The sequence below is a fragment of the Pongo pygmaeus genome, chromosome 12 (assembly GCF_028885625.2).
Source record: "Pongo pygmaeus isolate AG05252 chromosome 12, NHGRI_mPonPyg2-v2.0_pri, whole genome shotgun sequence".
NCBI classification, from domain to species: Eukaryota; Metazoa; Chordata; class Mammalia; order Primates; family Hominidae; genus Pongo; species Pongo pygmaeus.
This window is the reverse complement of record NC_072385.2, coordinates 124,106,973-124,130,492: the sequence shown is the minus strand read 5'-3', so window position 1 is coordinate 124,130,492 and position 23,520 is coordinate 124,106,973. Positions and strand designations below refer to the sequence as shown.

Here is a 23,520-nt window from a genome sequence, read left to right as displayed (position 1 = left end):
ATGATCCTTTCCAAAGCAGGGAAGTGTGACAGGTTCCCTCTCAGTAGGCAGGATTGATGCACAGTGAAGAAGAGGGGTGGAGGTGAATTTATCCCAACAGCCCATGGATTCCCAGGAAACCAGGCCCCCCTCCTCCTCATCAGAGAAGGAGTGGCTCTTCAGTCAGTGGCTCTCAGTGGGCACAAGAATAGCAGCAGGAATAAGAGTTTGTTATGTGTCTTAGGTCATCTTGGAGAATCAGCCTTCCTTTCTGTGGTGCTAGCTGGGGTTAGTCCTGACGGATCCTGAGGACTGGGTGCCTAGGGGCCATTCCACCCTGGTGTCTCAGTGGTGACAGGGCTTTCCTTACCCCAAGCCAGACACCAGCCTACACTTTAAACATAGCTCTTGGAGGCCCAGTTCGTTATTGCAGTGTTATATCAGTTGCACATTTAAGACTTACTGGCTTTTAGCTACTTTAGGGAATAATTTATCGGCCAAAGAAAGTAAGTCTAGTTATAAAATGGCACTTTCCAGGGAGGTACCGGGCCCCAAGGTGGAGGCTGTCGAGGGGACCCCTTTCCAAGGTCCTTCTTCCTAGAGTATGTGCTGAGAGCTGACACACACGTGCAATGTGAGTCACTGCTGAGTAATATGCGAAGCACTACCAACTGCTGCTCAGGCACAGAGCTCCGGTGCGTGCTGGTCACCTGTCGGTTTCACCCTTCCCCACCCCCATGTTGACATAAATTTCTAATTTTTCTCTGTTTCTCTGAATATTATCATCCATGTTATCAGATGAAAATTATTAAAACATTTTCTATATCTGAGCATGGGTTCCTATGCATGAGATTATGAAAACCACTAATAAACAGTAGTTGAAAACCTAAAACAGCATAAGGGGCTACTTTGATGACTTCTAGCTGTTATAGAAGATGTTGAGAAGAACATGGAGAAAAATTAAGCCTGTGCAGAAAATCTCTATGCCCTAATTGGTGTATAGTGATATCTCATTGTGGTTTTGAGTTCACTGCTAATTTTTGCCTTCCCTTTTGGGTTAGGCAGAAATTTCTTAGATGTGACACCAAAAGCATGATCTGTAAAAGAAAAACAATTGGTAAATTGGACTTCATCAGAAGTAAGAACCTCTGCTCCACAAAAGAACTTAAAAGAATAAGAAGCTACAGACTAGACGAAATTAAATGCAAATCACATATCTGTTAAAAGATTTGTATCTAGAGTATATAAAGAATTCTTAGGCAATAAGAAAAAAACTCCATTTTTTTAAATGGCAAAATATTTGAAAAGACGTTTTACCAAAGATGGTATCAAGATGACATGTGAAAAGATGTTTAACATCATTAATAGGGAAATGCAAATTAAAACGACAATGACATATCATTATATACCAATTAGAATGGTTCAAAACAAAACAAAAACAAAAACTGATCATTCCAAGTGTGGGAATTCAAAATGGTACAGCTATTTTGAAAAGTTGGCAGTTTCTCAAAGTTAAACATACATTTATTATGTTATCCAGTGTTTTTCACTCCTAGATATTTACCCTAGTGAAATGAAAACGAGCTCACACAAAAATCTGCATAGGAATATTTCTAATGGTTTCATTCATAATTGCCAAAAACTGGCAACAAACCACATGTTCTTCAACTGGTAACTGGCTAAACTGTTATATCCGTACAGTGGAATACCATTTAGCAGTACAGACTTATGATGCATCCAGCAATATGAGTGAATCTTAAGTGCATTGTGCTACGTGAAAGACTCAAAAGGTTACTTATGCTTTGATTCCATTTATATGACATTCTGGAAAAGGCTAAACTGTAGGGACAGAAAAACAGACCCGTAGTTGCCTGAGATCAAGGGCTGACTGTCAAGGGATGTGGGAGATATTTTGGAGTGATGGAACTGTTCTGCATAGTAATTGTGGTGAGTACACACATGCAACTGTATGTGTTTGTCAGTGCTAGCAGAACTACACTAAAAAGAGTAAATTTTACTGAATGTAAATTATACCTTAATTTTTAAAAATGAGAAAACATATGCAGACAGACAAGAGAGAAGTATATGGATAACATCTAGCTGGAAAACATGGTTTGTGATGTGTCTCTTTTTGTAGTTTTATGTAATGAGAAAAGGCAGGCAAGGTAAAGTCAATTTTGGAAGAAGCTTTCATTTCAGGTATCTAAACACTTAGAGTATTTTTATTTTAGATCACCTTTCCCATTCTTGGGGCATATCACCCCAAGGACATCATAATGCTTTCTTGATCTGTGGCATGATTGCCACTTGCATAGGCATTTACTGTAAACATATAAGAAACTTCTGTTTAGATTAGGTATTCACAAGGAATGTTTAACAGTGAGCGTGCCCAGGGATTGGGATTAGACTGTTTAGGGAACTTCTTTATCCTTTGAGATTTTATTATTTAAGAAAATTAATAGCAAAAAAATATATTTTAAAGAATCGCTAACTCATTTACCATAACATTAAATGACAAACTCTCTGATATATTTTAAATATTGTATGGTTCACTAAAGTTTAGTTTCACATGATTTTCAGGAAACCATCTCCTGTATAACATTAATTACATCTCTACTGCTACCTAATGATTAGAAAAATTTCCTGGTTTTTTTTTTTTTTTGAGATGGATTTTCACTCTTGTTGCCCAGGCTGGAGTGCTGGAGTGCAATGACACGATCTCGGCTCACCGCAACTTCCGCCTCCCAGGTTCAAGCAGTTCTTCTGCCTCAGCCTCCCAAGTAGCTGAGATTACAGGCATGTGCCACCATGCCTGGCTAATTTTGTATTTACTAAAGAGACGGGGTTTCTCCATGTTGGTCAGGCTGGTCTCAAACTCGCAACCTCAGGTGATCCTCCCACCTCAGCCTCCCAAAGTGCTGGGATTACAGGCATGAGCCACTGTGCCTGACTCCTTTCTGTTCTTAACATTTAATATCATTGCAGAAATTCAAAAGAAAAAGTCAACATCTGTTTTATGTATAGTCATGATTTTACTGACTTGATCAAGTATTTTTTAAAATTCTTGAAAACATCAGTTCTTAAATTGGTTAAAATTATTATTTGCTAAATGATATTACTAAAATATTGTTAAAAATGTGTGCTTTTATATACGTATTACTTCCTAGTATTAAAAATAAATGGTGAGAAAGTATTGTAGATACTACAGATTTTAAAAATATTTGTATTTCTGGCTTCCTGTTTTTAATCTGTTTTTCTGGAAAGTTCACAGATATTTCTTGAGTATCTACTAGCCAGGCACTTTGTCAAGTACTAAATAATAATTCTAATTATTGTATAGGATTTAAAGAACCGATACATACATTATCTTATTCCTCAGAATAACCCTGTGAAAGTAGAGGATAAGTTTAGAGATGCTAAATTCATTTTTTTGTTCATTTATTCACCCAATTATTCTTCAACAAATGTTTAAATGAGTTCCTACTATCCACCACTCCCTGATAACAGTAGGGGCATAAGGATGGCTGAGACAGTCTCTGCCTTTGAGAACCTCCATAATTTGTCATTCAAGGTCACACCACTAGAAAGTGATGGAGCCAGGTCTTCTGATTCAGTACTCTTTCTTGTTGCCACAGTGTCTTTCAAAATAAGGAAATGGCCTGGGATCAAGAAGAAGGTGGATTTTTTAAATTATTATAAGTTATGAAAGTCCTCTGCTCTAGGGAACACAGAAATAATGAAAATGAGACTAAGAATGAACATTGTTGTCTCTGTTCCAGAGCAGCAGTGTCTGCTTGGCAAAGTTTAGCAACAGCCACTAGAACCAGAAATAGAACATGTCACTTCCTTTTGGAGTCTGGAACTGATCACCCTAATCTGCAGGAACCTTAGATGGCTCTTAGTGTTTGTCCTGGAGGGAACCCAAAGAGCCAGAGCAATCCAGGATCCCCATTTTACAGTGGAAACTGCCTGGCCGCCCTTCCCTTGGCAAGAATAGGCTGAGTCAGGACAGGGACTACTGGGACTGTGTCATCCTGGAATCCAGTCTTTTCCTCTCCTTTACACCAGGAATAGAATAGATTTCCTGGCATCAGGTGCCAGAGAGACGCATTTACTGTTCACTCTGTGTAAGTTATCAGAATCAGAAGTACTACTAACAACTCTCAGCAAAAAGGCATTGGGATAAAGGCAATGGGGAACAGTTGTTTCTGAGGTGGCTTCACTTTATGAGAATGAGGAGCAAGGGAAATTTATGGTGAAGGAAACCGTTTCTATGTTTTTTGTATAATTAATAGCTTCTTCAAGATGTCACAGCATCTGGGTGGCTTTTGAGAGGAGCACACCATTCTCTTGGCCTGGGCTCTCAGTCAGTGGTTCCTTCTAGGGCCTAAGTTCAATAGACAATATAGACATGTGCCAATAGGCCATTCTAAGCCAGAACTATAACGAAATATCAGAAATCTCAGATAGTGCTTCAGACAATGTGTTTATGTCCGTTTCATCTCCATCCTGCTCCAGCTGTTTCTTTACCTTGTACAGGTACCTGTGGAAAAGTGAAAAGCCACTCTACTACTCGTTTATTGACAAACCAGTAGCATATAAAAAAAGAGGTAAGTCAAATTTTGTCTTGTTAATACCAAGTAGCAACACAGTTGTGGAAAAGTTAAATATCTGGACTTGAAATGTTGAATGCTTAAGTTTTTTACTTTTTTTAAACAAACGTTCCAGGGCACGTGTACATCCAAAGGAGCATCATGCTCTGCAAGAAATCTCTGCAGGAATCTACTTCAGGAACATGCCGTTCTTCAAAACAGAGCCTCAGTTCCTGCCAAAATCTAAAATCCTAAATCATTATGATTTTGGGAATTCTTTGCTGATAGAATTCCTTTTAGACTGTACATTCTTTTTGAAGTAGGGTTTCCCCCACGCACCTCTTCCAGTTTCATTTTCCCTTAACGTTATCCTGTTACATTACCATGGTACATCTGCCAAAACTAAGGAACCAATATTGGTACATTCCTATCAAGTAAATTCCAGGCTTTATTTGTGATTTAACATTACTTATTTTGTTTCCTTTTTTTCTCCATTTCCAGAAATGGTGGTGAATCTACAGAAACAATTTAGCACACTGGTTGATTCAACAGCAACTGCTGGAAAAAAAAGCCCTTCAAGTTTTCAGTTCAACTGGACTGAAGAAGACACTGATAGAACGTGTTTCCATGGACACAGCCTTCAGGGAGTCCTGAAAGAGAAAGGCCAATCACTGCTAACTAAGAATTCATTATATTGGCTTAGTACACAGAAATTCTGCAGATGGTAATCAGTGCTTTTAGAAAAAGTCACATATAATTGAAGTAGTTGACTGTATAAGAGCCAGATAGGTTTTTTGTTGGAATTAGAAGCTGGTGAGCTTAAAGTCACGAAAATCAGAATTATAAATTGAGTTTTGTGTAAGAGTTCTAGGAAAGCTGGTAAAAATCAAGAAAGAGGATACAGGGCAATTAGCACAAACTATCCCCTCTACCTAAATTAACCTGCAGTGTGGCAGGCAAGCAATAGAAGTGGCTGTAAATGCTGATCAGGAGAATGTGCTGTATTTTTTAGTACATATCACTTCTCTGAGTCAGTTACCTTTATCATGTCTTTCTGCCTCTTAATACTTCCTTAAGTATTTCCTAAAAATAAGGATATTCTCTTAAGTGACCACAGTACAGTTATCAAACTCAGGAAACTTAATATTGATACGATACCTTTATCTCACCCACAGTCCATATTCCAGTTTACTCATTAAACCCCCAGTGTCCTTTTATAGCAGGATCAAGTTCAGGAGTAGGTATGGCATTGATTGATTTTATCTCTTCGGTCTCCTTTAATCTGATTGTCCCTCAGCCTTTCTTTGTCTTTCATGACATTGGCCTGTATTTTTTAGAAATGTCAGTGATGTTATACAATGTTTCTGAGTATGGTTGTGATGGTTCCTCATGTTTAGATTCAGGGTCTGCATCCCTGGCCAAAACAAGTGCTGTGTCCTCCTCAGGGTATCATTTCTCAGGGTATGGCATCTGGAGACTAGGGGTCCATTTGCCCCTCAGGTGTTAATAGTGATCACCCAGTCAAGGTGCTGTGTGGTTTTTCCACAGTGTAGTTACTATGTTTCCCCTTACAACTAATAAAAAATCTGCAGGGAGATACTTGGCTAGTGAAATACTCTCATCTTCATTCAACTTTGTCCCCTTGATTTCATGTTTTATGTTCTGTCCTCATATCTGTCGAATGTGGACATGTGAAGTCTAGAAAACAACACGCGCTTTTATGGTTATTGGGTCTGGATAAAGTAGGACTAAAGATGGGAAGCTGCATTGAGGAGAGGAATCTGTGTAGGACATAGTGGAAAACTGGTATGTCTAAATAGTAAGACACAGGCTTTTGACTTCATCAGGTTTAATTAATGATCGGCTCTGTGGCATACTGGCTCTTAGACTTCCGGCTTAGTAATAGGCTGCCTTCTTATTTTTGCTTTATTTTTTCAGAAGAGTTATATATTCCCTCTAAACGGTAGATAATGGAATAATACAGTGTAAATTCTTGTTTAAGTAATTTATGAGGTCTTGCTGTGTCGCCCAGGCTGGAGTACAGTGGCACGATAATGGCTCACTGCAGCCTCAACTTCCTAGGCTCAAGCAGTCCTCCCACCTCAGCCTTCCAAGTAGCTGGAACTACAGGTGTGCACCACCATACCCAGCTAATTTTTTATTTTTTGCAGAGATGAGGGTCTCCCTATGCTGCCCAGGTTCATCTCAAATGCCTGAGCTCAAGCAGTCCTCCTGCCCCATCCTCCCAAAGTGCTGGGATTACAGGTGTGAGCCACTGCGCCCAGCCATCTATTTTCATATGACTCAGAAAATTTCCTCAGGCAGTAGGTAGTGAAGAACATATTACTCCCCAGAGCACATTCGTTTTTCTTTAATTGTACTGAAAATCAACTCCAAAAGTATTTTTTGAGTACTTGAGAAAAATAAGTCATTATCCTAAGTCCTAGATAGATACAAAGGTAACTCAGGAAGTTTGTTTTCCAAGTCCACTTGAAGAGAAGATTTTTTTAATAAGAGTATATTTTCCCCACTTTCCTTCTGTAGTGTCTTAATAGCTGTAGAGAGGAGTATATGGATTAAAAATTACAGAGATAATCAGTGGGGTATATAGGTGTTTACTATAAAATTCTTTCAACTTTGCTGTATGATTGAAATTTTTTATAATAAAGTTTAAGGAGAAAAACTAAAGAGATTCAGGCTATGCCATAAAGTTTTTTCCTCCTTGCCTATTTTAAGTTTTAGTTCCGTTGTATATAATAATAGTGAAAAGGCCATTCAATAAATAGTTCTGTGACTTTGAAGTTACTTTATCTTTCAGTGTCTTCCTGTTAAAAATAAAAAGACTAGACTAATATTCCCTCACTAAAGTTCTCAGTAATTAACGTGTGAAAAATAAAAACATAAAGGCTTTTCTCATTGTGACTATATTTAAAGTAATCTCATCCCCATATTGACATAGAAATTGCCCAAGAGGAAATTTTCTAGTAGCTAAGAGGACTTGCTGTAGAATCATAGAATTGGGCTGTTTCTATCCTAAGTCTGCCACTTGCTAATTGTAGGAAGGTTACTCACTTCTCTACAGCTGTGCTGACCCAGTTGTAAATGTGGGGATAATACTGATCTTTTCCTCTTCTCAAAACCTTCAGTGGCTCCCATCTCATTGAAAGGAAGACCCAGAAAACATTGTGGAGCCAACACGGCCCTCTTGACCTTCCCTCTGCTGTCCTCTGACCTCCCTGCTGTCTCCCTCTGTTCCGAGTGACCTCCCAGCTGCTCCTTGAATTTACCAGACACTCCTCACATGGGCCTTTGTACCTGCTGTGCCTCCTGCCTAGAATGCTCTTTCCCCCATGTATCCTCATGGGCTCACTTCTTTCAGGTTTTTGCTCAAATTTCACTTCCTTGGAGAGATTTTTCTTAGCCCTCCTGCCTAAAATAGCTCCAATCATTCCCCCAACACCCCTCATTATTCTCTGTCCCCTGGCCTATTTCATTTTTCTTTGTAGTTTTCGTCACTATTTAATAGAATATATTATTATATATTTATTTTGCTTATTCATCCATCTCCCCACACTAGAATGTAAGGGCCTTGAGAATGTAAGGACTACTAGAGTGTAAGGACTCTGTTTTATTTAATGAAAAATCCCAGCGGCTAGACCAGGGCCTAGCACAGACTAGGTGCCCACCAAGTATTTATTGAATGAATGAATGGAAAATAGGGCCTGCCCCAAGTTCTTGTGAGAATTGAATGAGGTATTTGATGTGTGTCACACAGTAAGTACTCAATCAAACATAAGTATGACCATTATTATTTTAAACAAAGCTAATTTTCTGTTAATGAATGTTATTTCCTGGTCTGGGCTTGGTGGCTCCACCTGTAATCCTAGCACTTAGGGAGGCTGAGGCAGGTGGATCACTTGAGGCCAGGAGTTCGAGACCAACCTAGCCAACATGGCAAAACCCTGCCTCTACTAAAAATACAAAATTAGCCAGGTGTGGTGGTGCACGTCTATAATCTACTCGGGAGGCTGAGGCATGAGAATCACTTGAACCCAGGAGGCATTGGTTGCAGTGAGCTGAGAGCGCACCACTGCACTCTAGCCTGGGTGACAGAGCAAGACTCCATCTCAAAAAAAAAAAAAAAAAAATTTATTTCTTAAGTTGGTATCAATCAAAGATCATTGAACTGTAGAAAATCCAGTGGGAGATGATAAAATGAAGTTGTCTATATTAAGATTTGCTGCTTTAAAAAAAAAGTTGAGCTGCATCTACAGTGATTAAAGAGTGGCACTGTTGGCCGGGCATGGTGGCTCACACCTGTAATCCTAGCACTTTGGGAGGCCAAGGCGGGCAGATCACCTGAGGTCTGGAGTTCGAGACCAGCCTGATCAACATGGAGAAACCCCCGTCTCTACTAAAAATACAAAATTAGCCAGAGATGTGGTGCATGCCTGTAATCCCAGCTACTTGGTAGGCTGAGGCAGGAGAATCACTTGAACCCAGGAGGTGGAGGTTGCAGTGAGCCGAGATCACGCCATTACACTGCAGCCTGGGCAACAAGAGCGAAACTCTGTCTCCAAAAAAAAAAAAAAAAAATTGATTTAAGAGTGGCACTGCTTAATAGCAGCCACAGGGAAAGGCCAGAACCCCAACCCAGGGTCAGCTCCATGTCTGAGGTAATCGATTCCTTTGCATTGGTCATGTCAATGATTTTCAGATTTTATCCTGAAGAGGAGAAAGAGTTGTAGTCCCCAGTGAAGAGTGCTTGCCCACAACTCCAAGTGAAGACATGGTGTGCCACGCCCTGCCTCCTCCAGCTGCAGAGTTGGTCCTGAGCAGCTTATGTCATGATCCGTACCTTTGTGCTTTTTCACAGGGCACGAGGGTGGATTGTGGATTATCTCAGATTTAGTACTGCAGTATAATGGAGGGAGTTATACATAGAGCTTAGTATAGTCTGCGATGAAACTGCTGAGGTTTTTTTCTCTGCATGAAGTATAAAACTAAATTGTAACTGTATGAAGTTTCAGTGATACCATGACTTTAGGCACCAAACTTATCTGTCAACCTTACCTGTTCTAGACCAGAGCCTAGAACTGCAGAGGAAGCAAAAAAGACTTCAGCTGGGCCGTAAAAATGCCACAGAGACCGTGACTAAAACTCAGCCTTTTTTCTCAGAGAGCCCTTTAGCCCCTCGCTCAGAACCCCTGACTCTGCCCTTAGGCTGAGTTGTCTGATTTCCAAACTCCTCATCATCAAAGAAACAAAAGGAGAGGTCCGAGAAGCACTCTGCTGATAGAAATCTTGATGGCAAACATAAATGACACCCTTTGACAACAATAGGAGAGCCAGCATCAGAATCCAAAGCAGACAGAGCTCCAGTCGCAGAGCCTGAAGTTCATGGCTCCATGCCACTACATAAGGGGACCACATCCCTGCTTCAGCACAGCACATGTCCCAAGACACTGTGTGGCTTCGTGGTGGGTTTTATTAGCATGTTTTCTAATGTTCCTACAATAAAAACAGGCAACTGTAATAATATCATTGTAAAGGCTAAAATATGCTGAATATGCTCTAAGACAACCATTGAAAATGGTTACAATGAAAAGTGATGCTTATGAGAGCAAATATTTAGCTATGTAGAGAATTTTGTTAGGCAGAAGGACTCATTTCTGAGGGTTCAGAAGAAACAAAACATTTGCTGTAAAACTGAAAACACTCAGAGCTTGGGAACTAAGCAGAGAAAGGCCACAAGAGTACTTCAGGTATGGGAGGCTGTTTATTCTTCCTAGCTGAGGCAGAGTTAACAATTTCAATGAATTGAAATGCCCTTACTATTCCTCCAATTGTTATAACAGTTGGCTAGGTCAGAAGACCTGACTTCTTGTAGGTGGTGGCCGTGACCTCCCTGGGAGTTCCACAGATGAGGCAGAGCAGTGGTCTTTAGTTGCATTCCACAGGAAATGGAAGTGCTTTGGCTGCCCCACAAAAATGTGGTTTTAATTTTTAAAAAATTATTTTTAACTATTTTTTTAAACTATAGTGAAAAAACAGTACTCAGGCCGGGCAGGGTGGCTCAAACCTATAATCCTAGCACTTTGGGAGGCCGAGGCGGGCGGATTATGAGGTCAGGAGATCAAGACCATCCTGGCCAACATGGTGAAACCCCGTCTCTACTAAAATACAAAAAATTAGCCAGGCGTGGTGGTGCATGCCTGTAGTCCCAGCTACTCAGGAGGCTGAGGCAGGGCAATCACTTGAACTCGGGAGTTGGAGGTTGTTGTCAGCCGAGATTGCAGCACTGCACTCCAGCCTGGTGACAGAACGAGACTCAGTCTCAAAAAAAAGGACTCAAATATGTCATATGCTTAGCTTAGGCAGGTGTGGTGGCACATATCTGTAGTCCCAGCGACTTGAAAGTCTGAGGTGGGAGAATCACTTGAGGCCAGGAGTTTGAGGCTGTGATGTACAATGATTGTGACTGTGTATAGCCACTGCACTCCAGCCTGGGCATAGTGAGACCCTGTCTCTTAAAAATATGTATCTCTAAGCCAGGAGTTTGAGGCTGTGATGTACAATGATTGTGACTGTGTATAGCCACTGCACTCCAGCCTGGGCATAGTGAGACCCTGTCTCTTAAAAATATGTATCTCTAAGCCAGGCGCAGTGGCTCACGCCTGTAATCCCAGCACTTTGGGAGGCCGAGGTGGGCGGATCACTTGAGGTCAGGAATTCAAGACCAGCCTGGCCAACATGGCGAATCGCCATCTCTACTAGAAATACAAAAATTAGCCTGGTGTGGAGGGGCATGCCTCCCAGCTACTTGGGAGACTAAGGCACAAGAATCGTTTGAACCTGGGAGATGGAAGTTGCAGTGAGCTGAGATCGCACCACTGCACTCCAGCCTGGGTGACAGAGTGAGACTCCATCTCAAAAAAAAAAAAAAAAAAAAAAAAATATATATATATATATATATATAGAAGAGCAAGAGGCCATTTTTGCGAGAATTACTGTAAATGGCTTATTTTTTATCTTTATTAAGCCAATTGAACAAACATTTGAGGCTTTTATATTTCCTACTAGTAATAGGGCATTGGGTTTACTGTGTGTAGTATTAAAATAGCCATAAGATTTTAAGTGAATACAAAAAAACTAATTTTAAAGGACTGTAGAGGAGGTGAACATTTTTGAGCCCTTGCTGTGTACCAAGAATTGGGTTAAGTGTTTAATATACATTCTTATTTAATCTTGTCAACTCTGTCAATTTTAAGTACTGTTGGCCAGGCGCAGTGGCTCATGCCTGTAATCCCAGCACTTTGGGAGGCCGAGGCGGGTGGATCACGAGGTCAGGAGATCAAGACCATCCTGGCTAACACAGTGAAACCCCGTCTCTACTAAAAATAGAAAAAATTAGCCGGGCTTGGTGGCAGGCGCCTGTAGTCCCAGCTACTCAGGAGGCTGAGGTAGGAGAATGGCGTGAACCCGGGAGGTGGAGCTTGCAGTGAGCTGAGATTGCGCCACTGCACTCCAGCCTGGGTGACAGAGTGAGACTCCGTCTCAAAAAAAAAAAAACAGAAAAGTGTAAGTACTGTTATTTTTTTCCGTTTTACAGATGAGAGAACCAAGAGTAGTTATACATAGTCACAGCTGATGGGTGGCAGAGGGTTTTGTTTGGTTGGTTGATTGGTTTTGGGTTTTTTGTTTTGGGGTGTTTGTTTCTTTTTGGAGACAGAAGCTTGTTCTGTCACCCAGGCTAGAGTGCAGTGACACAATCTTGGCTCACTGCGACCTCCCCGGGTTCAAGCGATTCTTGTGCCTCAGCCTCCCGAGTGGCTGCTACTATGGACATGCACTACCACCCCTGGCTAATTTTTGTATTTTTAGTAGAAGTGGGGTTTCATCATGTTAGTCAGGCTGGTCTCGAACTGACCTCGTGATCCGCCCACCTCGGCCTTCTAAAGTGCTGGGATTACAGGCATGAGCCACGGCGCCCGACCAAGTGGCAGAGTTTTGTGGTGCAAACATAGACATTCAGGAATTTAGGGCCATATGTGTTATGTAAGTCATAATATCTCAATGTCTATAGCTTCTATGTGTTATTTCTTTACTTGCTTTTTAAAGTTGATGATGGGAAATTTCTGGTATACTCAGAAGTAGAGTAGAATAAAGAAACCCCCGTCTCTGTCACTCAATCTCAGCAACTGTGACGTGGCTTACCCCTCTGCCCCCCATTATTTGGAAGCAGATCTCAAACATCATATTTTTTAAAGTAAAACCATAATACCATTAATCAGATATAAAAAACTAATAGTCATTTCTTAATATTCTCCAATATGCAGTCAGTGATTAGATTTTCCCAATTGTCATATAATTTTTTGAATGAGTTTAACTCAGAATCCAAATCAGGCCCATATATTGCAAGTGGTTGACGTGGCTCGTAAGTGCTTCAGTTCTTAAGGCCCCCCCTCTTTATCTCTCTCTTTTTTCTTCTTACAATGTACTTATTGAGTAACCCTGGTCATGTGTCCCATACAATTTCTCATAGTCCAGATTTTGCATATAGACAGTGCCATATGATGCCATCTAACCTCTTCCTCTATCCCTGGATAGCCTATATGTTGATGTAGTTAGTTTGAGATTGGCAGTTATGGCCAGGTGCGGTGGCTCATGCCTGTAATCTCAACACTTTGGGAGGCCGAGGTGGGTGGATCACCTGATGTCAGGAGTTCGAGACCAGACTGGCCAACATAGTGAAACCCCATCTCTACTAAAAATACAAAAATTAGCCAGGCATGGTGGTGCATGCCTGTAGTCCCAGCTACTTGGGAGGCTGAGGCAGGAGAATCACTTGAACCTGGGAGGCGGAGGTTGCAGTCAGCGGGGTGAGACTCTGTCTCAAAAAAAAAAAAAAGGATTGGCAGTTAGCATTAGTTAGAGATTTGATCAGATTCAGGTTTAACTTTTATTTTTTCATATACTTTAAGTTCTAGGGTACATGTGCACAATGTACAGGTTTGTTACATAGATACATGTGCCATGTTGGTTTGCTCTGCCCATCAACTGGTCATTTACATTAAGTATTTCTCTTAATGTTGTCCCTCCCCTTGCCTCCCGCCCCACGACAGGCCCCAGTGTGTGATGTTCCCCGCCCTGTGTCCAAGTGTTCTCATTGTTCAGTTCCCACCTATGAGTGAGAACATATGGTGTTTAGTTTTCTGTCCTTGTGATAGTTTGCTCAGAAGGATGGTTTCCAGCTTCATCCATGTCCCTGCAAAGGACATGAACTCATCCTTTTTTATAGCTGCATAGTATTCCATGGTGTATGTTTGCCACATTTTCTTAATCCAGTCTATCATTGAAGGACATTTGGGTTGGTTCCAAGTCTTTGCTTTTGTGAATAGTGCTGCAGCAAACATACGTGTGCATGTGTCTTTATAGTAGCATGAGTTATAATCCTTTGGGTATATAACTAAGTAAGGGGATCACTGGGTCAAACTGTATTTCTAGTTCTAGATCCTTGAGGAATTGCCACACTGTCTTCCACAATGGTTGAACTAGTTTACACTCCCACCAGTAGTGTAAAAGCATTCCTGTTTCTTCACATCCTCTCCAGCACCTGTTGTTTCCTGACTTTTTAATGATCGCCATTCTAACTGGTGTGAGATGGTATCTCATTGTGGTTTTGATTTGCATTTCTCTGATGACCAGTGATGATGAGCATTTTTTCATGTGTCTGTTGGCTGCATGAATGTCTTCTTTTGAGAAGTGTCTGTTCATATCCTTTGCTCACTTTTTGATGGGGTTGTTTTTTTCTTGTAAATTTAAGTTCTTTGTAGATTCTGGATATTAGCCCTTTGTCCGATGGGTAGATTGAAAAAATTTTCTCCCATTCTGTAGGTTGTTCACTCTGATGGTAGTTTCTTCTGCTGTGCAGAAGCTTGTTAGTTTAATTAGATCCCATTTGTCTATTTTGGCTTTTGTTGCCGTTGCTTTTGGTGTTTTAGTCATGAAGTCCTTGCCCATGCCTACGTCCTGAATGGTATTGCCTAGGTTTTCTTTTAGGGTTTTTATGATTTTAGGTCTAACATTTAAGTCTTTAACCCATCTTGAATTAATTTTTGTATAAGGTGTAAGGAAGGGATCCAGTTTCAGCTTTCTACATATGGCTAGCCAGTTTTCCCAGCACCATTTATTAAATAGGGAATCCTTTCCCCATTTCTTGTTTTTGTCAGTTTTGTCAAAGATCAGATAGTTGTAGATGTGTGGTGTTATTTCTGAGGCCTCTGTTCTGTTCCATTGGTCTATATCTCTGTTTTGGTACCAGTACCATGCTATTCTGGTTACTGTAGCCTTGTAGTATAATTTGAAGTCAGGTAGTATAATGCCTCCAGCTTTGTTCTTTTTGCTTAGGATTGTTTTGGCAATGCGGGCTCTTTTTTGGTTCCATATGAACTTTAGTTTTTTCCAATTCTGTGAAGAAAGTCATTGGTAGCTTGATGGGGATGGCATTGAATCTATAAATTACCTTAAGCAGCATGGCCATTTTCACGATATTGATTGTTCCTATCCATGAGCATGGAATGTTCTTCCATTTGTTTGTGTCCTCTTTTATTTCGTTGAGCAGTGGTTTGTAGTTCTCCTTGAAGAGGTGCTTCACATCCCTTGTAAGTTGGATTCCTAGGTATTTTATTCTCTTTGAAGCAGTTGTGAATGGGAGTTCACTCATGATTTAGCTCTCTGTCTGTTATTGGTGTGAAGGAATGCTTGTGATTTTTGCACATTGATTTTGTATCCTGAGACTTTGCTGAAGTTGCTAATCAGCTTAAGGAGACTTTGGGCTGAGATGATGGGGTTTTCTGAATATACAATCATGTCATGTGCAAACAGGGACAATTTGACCTCCTCTTTTCCTAATTGAATACCTTGTATTTCTTTCTCCTGCCTGATTGCCCTGGCCAGAACTTCCAGCACTATGTTGAATAGGAGTGGTGAGAGAGGGCATCCCTGTCTTGTGCCAGTTTTCAAAGGGAATGCTTCCAGTTTTTGTCCATTCAGTATGATATTGGCTGTGGGTTTCTCATAAATAGCTCTTATTGTTTTGAGATATGTTCCATCAGTACCTAGTTTATTGAGAGTTTTTAGCATGAAGGGCTGTTGAATTTTGTCGAAGGCCTTTTCTGCATCTGTTGAGATAATCATGTGGTTTTGTCATTGGTTCTGTTTTTTGTTGTTATTGTTGTTGTTGTTTTTGAGATGGAGTCTTGCTCTGTCACCCAGGCAGGAGTGCAGTGGCACGATCTCGGCTGACTACAACCTCCACCTCCCGGGTTCACGCCATTCTCCTGCCTCAGCCTCCTGAGTAGCTGGGACTACAGGTGCCCGCCTGCACGCCTGGCTAAGTTTTTGTATTTTTAGTCGAGACGGGGTTTCACTGTGTTAGCCAGGATGGTCTGGATCTCCTGACCTCGTGATCCACCCACGTCAGCCTCCCAAAGTGCTGGGATTACAGGCGTGAGTCACTGTGCCTGGCCTTTGGTTCTGTTTATGTGATGGATTATGTTATTGATTTGTGTATGTTGAACCAGCCTTGCATCTGAGGGATGAAGCTGACTTGATCGTGGTGGATAAGCTTTTTGATGTGCTGCTGGATTCGGTTTTCCAGTATTTTATTGAGGATTTTTGCATCAATGTTCATCAAGGATATTGATCTAAAATTCTCTTTTTTTGTTGTGTCTCTGCCAGGCTTTGGTATCAGGATGATGCTGGCCTCATAAAAATGAGTTAGGGAGGATTCCGTCTTTTTCTATTGATTGGAATAGTTTCAGAAGGAATGGCACCAGCTCCTCGTTGTACCTCTGGTAGAATTCAGCTGTGAATCCGTCTGGTCCTGGACTTTTTTTGGTTGGTAAGCTATTAATTATTGCCTCAATTTCAGAGCCTGTTATTGGTCTATTCAGAGATTCAGCTTCTTCCTGGCTTAGTCTTGGAAGGGTGTATGTGTCTAGGAATTTATCCATTTCTTCTAGATTTTCTAGTTTATTTGCATAGAGGTGTTTATAGTATTCTCTGATGGTACTTTGTATTTCTGTGGGATCAGTGGTGATATCCCCTTTATCATTGCATCTAGTTGATTCTTCTCTTTTCTTCTTTATTAGTCTTGCTAGCGGTCTATCAATTTGGTTCATCTTTTCAAAAAACCAGCTCCCAGATTCATTGATTTTTTTAAGAGTTTTTTTGTGTCTCTATCTCCTTCAGTTCTGCTCTGATCTTAGTTATGTCTTGCCTTCTGCTAGCTTTTGAATTTGTTTGCTCATGCTTCTCTAGTTCTTCTAATTGTGATGTTAAGATGTCGATTTTAGATCTTTCCTGCTTTCTCTTGTGGGCATTTAGTGCTATAAACTTCCCTCTACACACTGCTTTAAATGTGTCCCAGAGATTCTGGTATGTTGTGTCTTTGTTGTCATTGGTTTCAAAGAACATCTTATTTCTGTCTTCATTTTATTATTTACCCAGTAGTCATTCAGGAGCAGGTTGTTCAATTTCCAAGTAGTTGTGCGGTTTTGAGTGAGTTTCTTAATCCTGAGTTCTAATTTGATTGCACTGTGGTCTGAGAGACAGTTTGTTGTGATTTCTGTTCTTTTACATTTCCTGAGGAGTGCTTTACTTCCAACTATGTGGTCAGTTTTGGAGTAAGTGCGATGTGTTGCTGAGAAGAATGTATATTCTGTTGATTTGGGGTGGAGAGTTCTATAGATGTCTATTAGGTCCACTTGGTGCAGAGCTGAGTTCAAGTCCTGGATATCTATCCTTGTTAACCTCCTGTCTCGTTAATCTGTCTAATATTGACAGTGGGTTGTTAAAGTCTCCCATTATTATTGTGTGGGAGTCTAAGTCTTTGTAGGTCTCTAAGGACTTGCTTTATGAATCTGAGTGCTCCTGTATTGGGTATATATATTTAGGATAGTTAGCTCTTCTTGTTGAATTGATACCTTTACCATTATGTAATGGCCTTCTTTGTCTCTTTTGATCTTTGTTGGTTTAAAGTCTGTTTTATCAGAGACTAGGATTGCAACCCATACTATTTTTGCTTTCCATTTGCTTGGTAGATCTTCCTCCATCCCTTTTTTTTGAGCCCATCTGTGTCTCTGCATGTGAGATGAGTCTCCTGAATACAGCACATTGATGGATCTTGACTCTTTATCCAATTTGCCAGTCTGTATCTTTTAATTGGGGCATTTAGCCCATTTACATTTAAGGTTAATATTGTTACGTGTGAATTTGATCCCGTCATGATGTTAGCTGGTTATTTTGCCTATTAGTTGATGCAGTGTCTTCCTAGCATTGATGGTCTTTACAATTTGGCATGTTTTTGCAGTGGCTGATACCAGTTGTTCCTTTCCATGTTTAGTGCTTCCTTCAGGAGCTCTTGTAAGGCAGGCCTGGTGGTGACAAAATCTCTCAGCATTTGCTTGTCTGTAAAGGATTTTATTTCTCCTTCACTTATGAAGCTTAGTTTGGCTGGATATGAAATTCTGGGTTGAAAATTCTTTTCTTTAAGAATGTTGAATATTGGCCCCACTCTCTTCTGGCTTGTAGAGTTTCTGCCGAGAGATCCACTGTTAGTCTGATGGGCTTCCCTTTGTGGGTAACCGACCTTTCTGACTGCCCTTAACATTTTTTCCGCTTCCCTTTATGGGTAACCGACCTTTCTCTCTGACTGCCCTTAACATTTTTTCCTTCATTTCAACCTTTGTGAATCTGACAGTTATGTGTCTTGGGTTGCTCTTCTCAAGGAGTATCTTTGTGTGGTGTTCTCTGTATTTCCTGAAGTTGAATGTTGGCCTGCCTTGCTAGGTTGGGGAAGTTCTCCTGGATAATATCCTGCAGAGTGTTTTCCAACTTGGTTCCATTCTCCCCGTCACTTTCAGGTACACTAATCAAATGTAGATTTGGCCTTTTCACATAGTCCCATATTTCTTGGAGGCTTTGTTTGTTTCTTTTTACTCTTTTTTCTCTAAACTTCTCTTCTCACTTTATTTCATTAATTTGATCTTCAGTCACTGATACCCTTTCTTCCACTTGATGGAATCGGCTATTGAAGCTTGTGCATGTGTCACATACTTCTCATGCCATGGTTTTCAGCTCCATCAGGTCATTTAAGGTCTTCTCTACACTGCTTATTCTAGTTAGCCATTCATCTAATCTTTTTTCAAGGTTTTTAGCTCCCTTGCGATGGGTTCGAACATCTTCCTTTAGCTCAAAAAAGTTTGTTATTGCCGACCTTCTGAAGCCTACTTCTGTCAGCTCGTCAAAGTCATTCTCCATCCAGCTTTGTTCCGTTGCTGGCGAGGAGCTGCAATCCTTTGGAGAAGAAGTGCTCCAGTTTTTAGAATTTTCAGCTTTTCTGCTCTGGTTTCTCCCCACCTTTGTGGTTTTATCTACCTTTGGTCTTTGATGTTGGTGACCTACAGATGAGGTTTTGGTGTAGATGTCCTTTTTGTTGATGTTGATGCTACTCCTTTCTGTTTGTTAGTTTTCCTTCTAACAGTCAGGTCCCTCAGCTGCAGGTCTGTTGGAGTTTGCTGGAAGTCCACTCCAGACCCTGTTCGCCTGGGTATCACCAGTGGAGGCTGCAGAACAACAAATATTGCTGCTTGATCCTTCCTCTGGAAGCTTTGTCCCAGGGGGCACCTGCCTGTATGAGGTGTCAGTCGGCCCCTACTGGGAGGTGTCTCCCAGTTAGGCTGCACGGGGGTCAGGGACCCACTTGAGGAGGCAGTCTGTCCGTTCTCAGAGCTCAGACACCATGCTGTGAGAACCACTGCTTTCTTCAGAGCTGTCAGACAGGGACGTTTAAGTCTGCAGAAGTTTCTGCTGTCTTTTGTTCAGCTGTGTGCTGCCCCCAGAGATGGAGTTTACAGAGGCAGCAGTGCTTGCTGAGCTGCGGTGGGCTCCGCCCAGTTCGAGCTTCCTGGCCGCTTTGTTTAGCTACTCAAGCCTTAGCAATGGCGGACGCCCCTCCCCCTGCCAGGCTGCTGCCTCGCAGGTCAATCTCAGACTGCTGCACTAGCAGTGAACAAGGCTCCATGGGTGAGGGACCAGCTGAGCCAGGCTGAGGATATAATCTCCCATTCTGCCGTTTGCTAAGACCATTGGAAAAGCGTACTATTTGGGCGGGAGTGTCCCGATTTTCCAGGTACAGTCTGTCATGGCTTCCCTTGGCTAGGAAAGGGAAATCCCTTCCCAGGTGAGGCGATGCTCTGCCCTGCTTCGGCTCGCCCTACGTGGGCTGCACCCACTGTCCAGCCAGTCCCAGTGAGATGAACCAGGTACCTCAGCTGGAAATGCAGAAATCACCCGTCTTCTGATCATGCTGGGAGCTGCAGACCAGAGCTGTTCCTGTTCAGCCATCTTGTAACGGAAGCCTTTACTATTTTAAAATAATGGAAATGGCTTGGTAAACTCTTCTCTCACAATACATATAGTATTGCAAGCTACGTTGTAAAGTCTAGTGTCTTATTTTGGGTGGAAGTCAGGGATTATTTGTTTTCTTTAGTTTGTTTTAGAAATCTGTTCAGAATCTCTCCCTGTGTGCTTTTGTTTGCTTGACCATGGTAAGAAGGTGGAGTGGTGGCCCATCTGGAGTGAAGAAACTTTGAGCAAAGAGTTGAAGGACCAGCTCCTAGCACCACCTGTGGCCCTTGTGTGGTAGCCATGGACAGTGTGAACATGTTTTCCTTTGTGCAGTTAAGGAGTTAACAAATTCTTCTAAGTTTCCTTCCAGCTCAGGGTACTGTTTTAAGCCTAACCATATATATTAAGTTATTTGGGGGGATGTTCAGGGGTTAGTGTGTGCATTTCTTGGTTACCATCTAAAGATAAACTCTTTTTTCTTTTTCCCTTCTAGCTATTGTACACACGTGACAACCTATGAAGAATCAAATTATTCTCTGAGTTATCAGTTTATACTAAATCTCTTCTCCTTCCTGCTCAGAATAAAGACTTCCCTTCTCCATGAAGAAGTGAGCTTAGTTGAGAAGAAACTTTTTGAGAAAAAATACAGTGTAACAAGAAAGAAATCAAGATCCAAGAAAGTGAGACGACATTGAGAAAATGAAATAGAAACTTTCTGGAAAAATATTTTAATAGTGATAGTAACATCAGATTTTAATATAACATTCCAGAGAATTGTGGAAAATACTGCATATGTATGTATAGACTCTGACACATATTTACATATACATCAAGTGTGCTTAGAAAAATGTATATTGTAAAGCAGGTGAGCTTTGTTTGATTTTATTTTTCAGAGTATGAATATTCTAAGGGAAAGTTAAAACAATAGCAAATTGTGTAATTGTATCCAGAAATGTATACTCTTTGTATTTTAAAGCTAAATTTATTTTTTAAACTAGATCCCTTCCTTATTCTTTATGCCCCAGAGTAAATCCCAGATGGATCAAAGATCTAAACATAATCTTTCATATGTAAAAATATAAAAGTATTAGTAGAAAACAAATATGAATGCTTTGATGATCTTGGAATAGCAAAGTCAATTTTTGCAGCATATGGTGGACAAAGAAATAATTTATTTAATGTATCAATAGCTCTTGCAAAGCAAAAGGAAAAAAGCAAACTGAGTAAGGGATATGAAAAATTAGTTTTCTGAGGCTGGGCGCGGTGGCTCACACCTGTAATTCCTGCACTTTGGGAGGCTGAGGCGGGTGGATCATGAGGTCAGGAGATCGAGACCATCCTAGCTAACATGGTGAAACCCCGTCTCTACTAAAAATACAAAAAATTAGCCGGGCGTGGTGGCAGGCGCCTGTAGTCCCAGCTGCTCGGGAGGCTGAGGCAGGAGAATGGCGTGAACCCGGGAGGCGGAGCTTGCAGTGAGCCGCGATTGCGCCACTGCACTGCAGCCTGGATGACAGTGCAAGATTCCGTCTCAAAAAAAAAAAAAAAGAAAAGAAAAATTAGTTTTCTGAAGGCCAAGCCAAAAAACATGATAGGATACTCGACCTCACTTATACTCAAGAGATACAAATTGAAATGAATACTGTTTCCCACATATTGGATTGGCAAAGATTATAAAGATGTATAAAACCTGCTATGGACTTTGGAAAATCAGGCATTCTTGTTCTGAGTTCATTTATGCATGCAACAGATAGCAACTCCTGTGTTCAGGCATGTTCTAAGCACTGGGGATACAGCACTGAACAAGACCCCCACCTTTAAAGACCGTAGGTTCCAACTAGATGGAAGCTGATAGTAAAAATATATATTATTTTTTGGGGAATTAAGTACAATGAAGAAAAAGCAAGAAAAGATAAATGATAAGGTAAGCCATTTTATAAAGGGCGGCTGAGGGAGGATCCTCTGGGGCAGTGGCATTAGAGCAGAGACCAACTTGCCTGGAACACAGTAGCACGAGCACGAGCAGCCATGCAGCCATCCCGGGGGAGATCAGCCCAGGCAGAGGAAAGACGTGCAGAGGCTCTGAGCAGGGGCATACTGGATGCAGTCAAGGACTGGCAAGGTGTCCAGAGTGGCTGGAGCGCTGTGGTTAAAGGGGAGAGGGAGAGCAGATGGGCAGATGGGATGGTAGAGGTTGCTCTGAGGTCATGGTAAGGATGACCTTACCGTGGTTGGCTTTTATCTCAAATGTCACAGGAAGCCCCTGGAAATTTTTAAACGAATGATGTGATCCAACGTATATCATAAAAGTATCACTGACTACTCTGATGAGTACACTGTAGTGGGGATGTGGGCAGTGGTTAGAGAGTTCATTTTGAATTGAATATATTTTGTTACTCTCTACCTGTTTCACTTATTGTAAGGTTTTCTTTTTTCTTTTTTTTTTTTTTTTTTGAGACAGGGTCTTGCTGTGTCACCCAGGCTGGAGTGCAGTGGCGTGACCTTGGCTCACTGCAGCTTTGACTCCCTGGCTCAAATGCTCCTCCTGAGCCTGACTAGCTGAGACCACAGGCATGTGCCATCATATCCAGCTAAATTTTTTATTTTTCATAGAGACAGAGGTCTCAGTATGTTGCCTAGGCTAGTCTTGAAATTCTTGGCTCAAGTGATCCTCCCACCTCAGCCTCCCAAAGTGCTGGGATTACAGGTGTGAGCCACCACGTCTGGCTGACTACAACTTTTAATATTTTTTAATTTTTGCACTTTTATTTTTGAGACAGAGTCTCACTCTGTCACCCAGGCTGGAGTGCAGTGGCACAATCTCGGCTCACTGCAAGCTCCGCCTCCCGGCTTCACGCCATTCTCCTGCCTCAGCCTCCCGAGTAGCTGGGACTACAGGCACCTGCCACCACGCCAGCTAATTTTTGAATTTTTAGTAGAGATGGCGTTTCACCATGTTAGCCAGGATGGTCTCGATCTGACCTCGTGATCCGCCCACCTTGGCCTCCTAAAGTGCTGGGATTACAGGCATGAGCCACCGCGCCCGGCCTAATTTTTGTAACTTTTTATAATGAGACTTATACAGTGATTTAAATTATATACAGGATGCTCAGCCAGCACAAAGCTGTGGTGAGATTTGGGCCCAAGTCTCTGACTCCAGATTCCAAACCACATTAAAAAAAAAAAAAATCACCTGCAGACTGCCTATAGCTTTAACAGTCTCTGTCTCCCCTTCATTCACATCCTTCGAGTGGAGAAAAGTTTGTGAATATTTAGTAAATTTGATTCAATAGACATTTTATTTTTTTGTAAAGATGATGGGGTCTTGCTATGCTGCTCAGGATGGTCTTGAACTCCTGACCTCAAGTGATCCTCCCACCTCTGTCTCCCAAAGTGCTGGAATTACAGATGTGAGCCACTGCGCCCTGCCTGGTTTGGTAGTTTCTTAAAAGTGAAAATTAGACCTACCATGTGATCCAGCCATTCCACTACTAGGTATCTACCCAAGAAAAATAAAAGCATGTTTCCACACAAA

General features: G+C 41.4%; 1 protein-coding gene across 4 annotated transcripts in view; it reads left to right on the top strand.

Moving 5' to 3' along the window:
• TAF1B (TATA-box binding protein associated factor, RNA polymerase I subunit B) overlaps positions 1–23,520 on the top strand; it is a 95,750-nt gene extending 72,230 nt beyond the window's left edge. For 3 of the 4 annotated variants that reach the window (XM_054474420.2, XM_054474418.2, XM_063648977.1), the window contains 3 exons: positions 4,519–4,589; positions 5,073–5,295; positions 20,479–23,520. In XM_054474420.2, the coding sequence (XP_054330395.1) occupies positions 4,519–4,589; positions 5,073–5,295; positions 20,479–20,680 (496 nt within the window). In that variant the 3' untranslated portion in view covers positions 20,681–23,520. Of the gene's footprint in view, positions 1–4,518; positions 4,590–5,072; positions 5,296–16,313; positions 16,477–20,478 lie in introns of all 4 variants that reach the window. The other variant, XR_010123150.1, reaches the window with a different exon arrangement.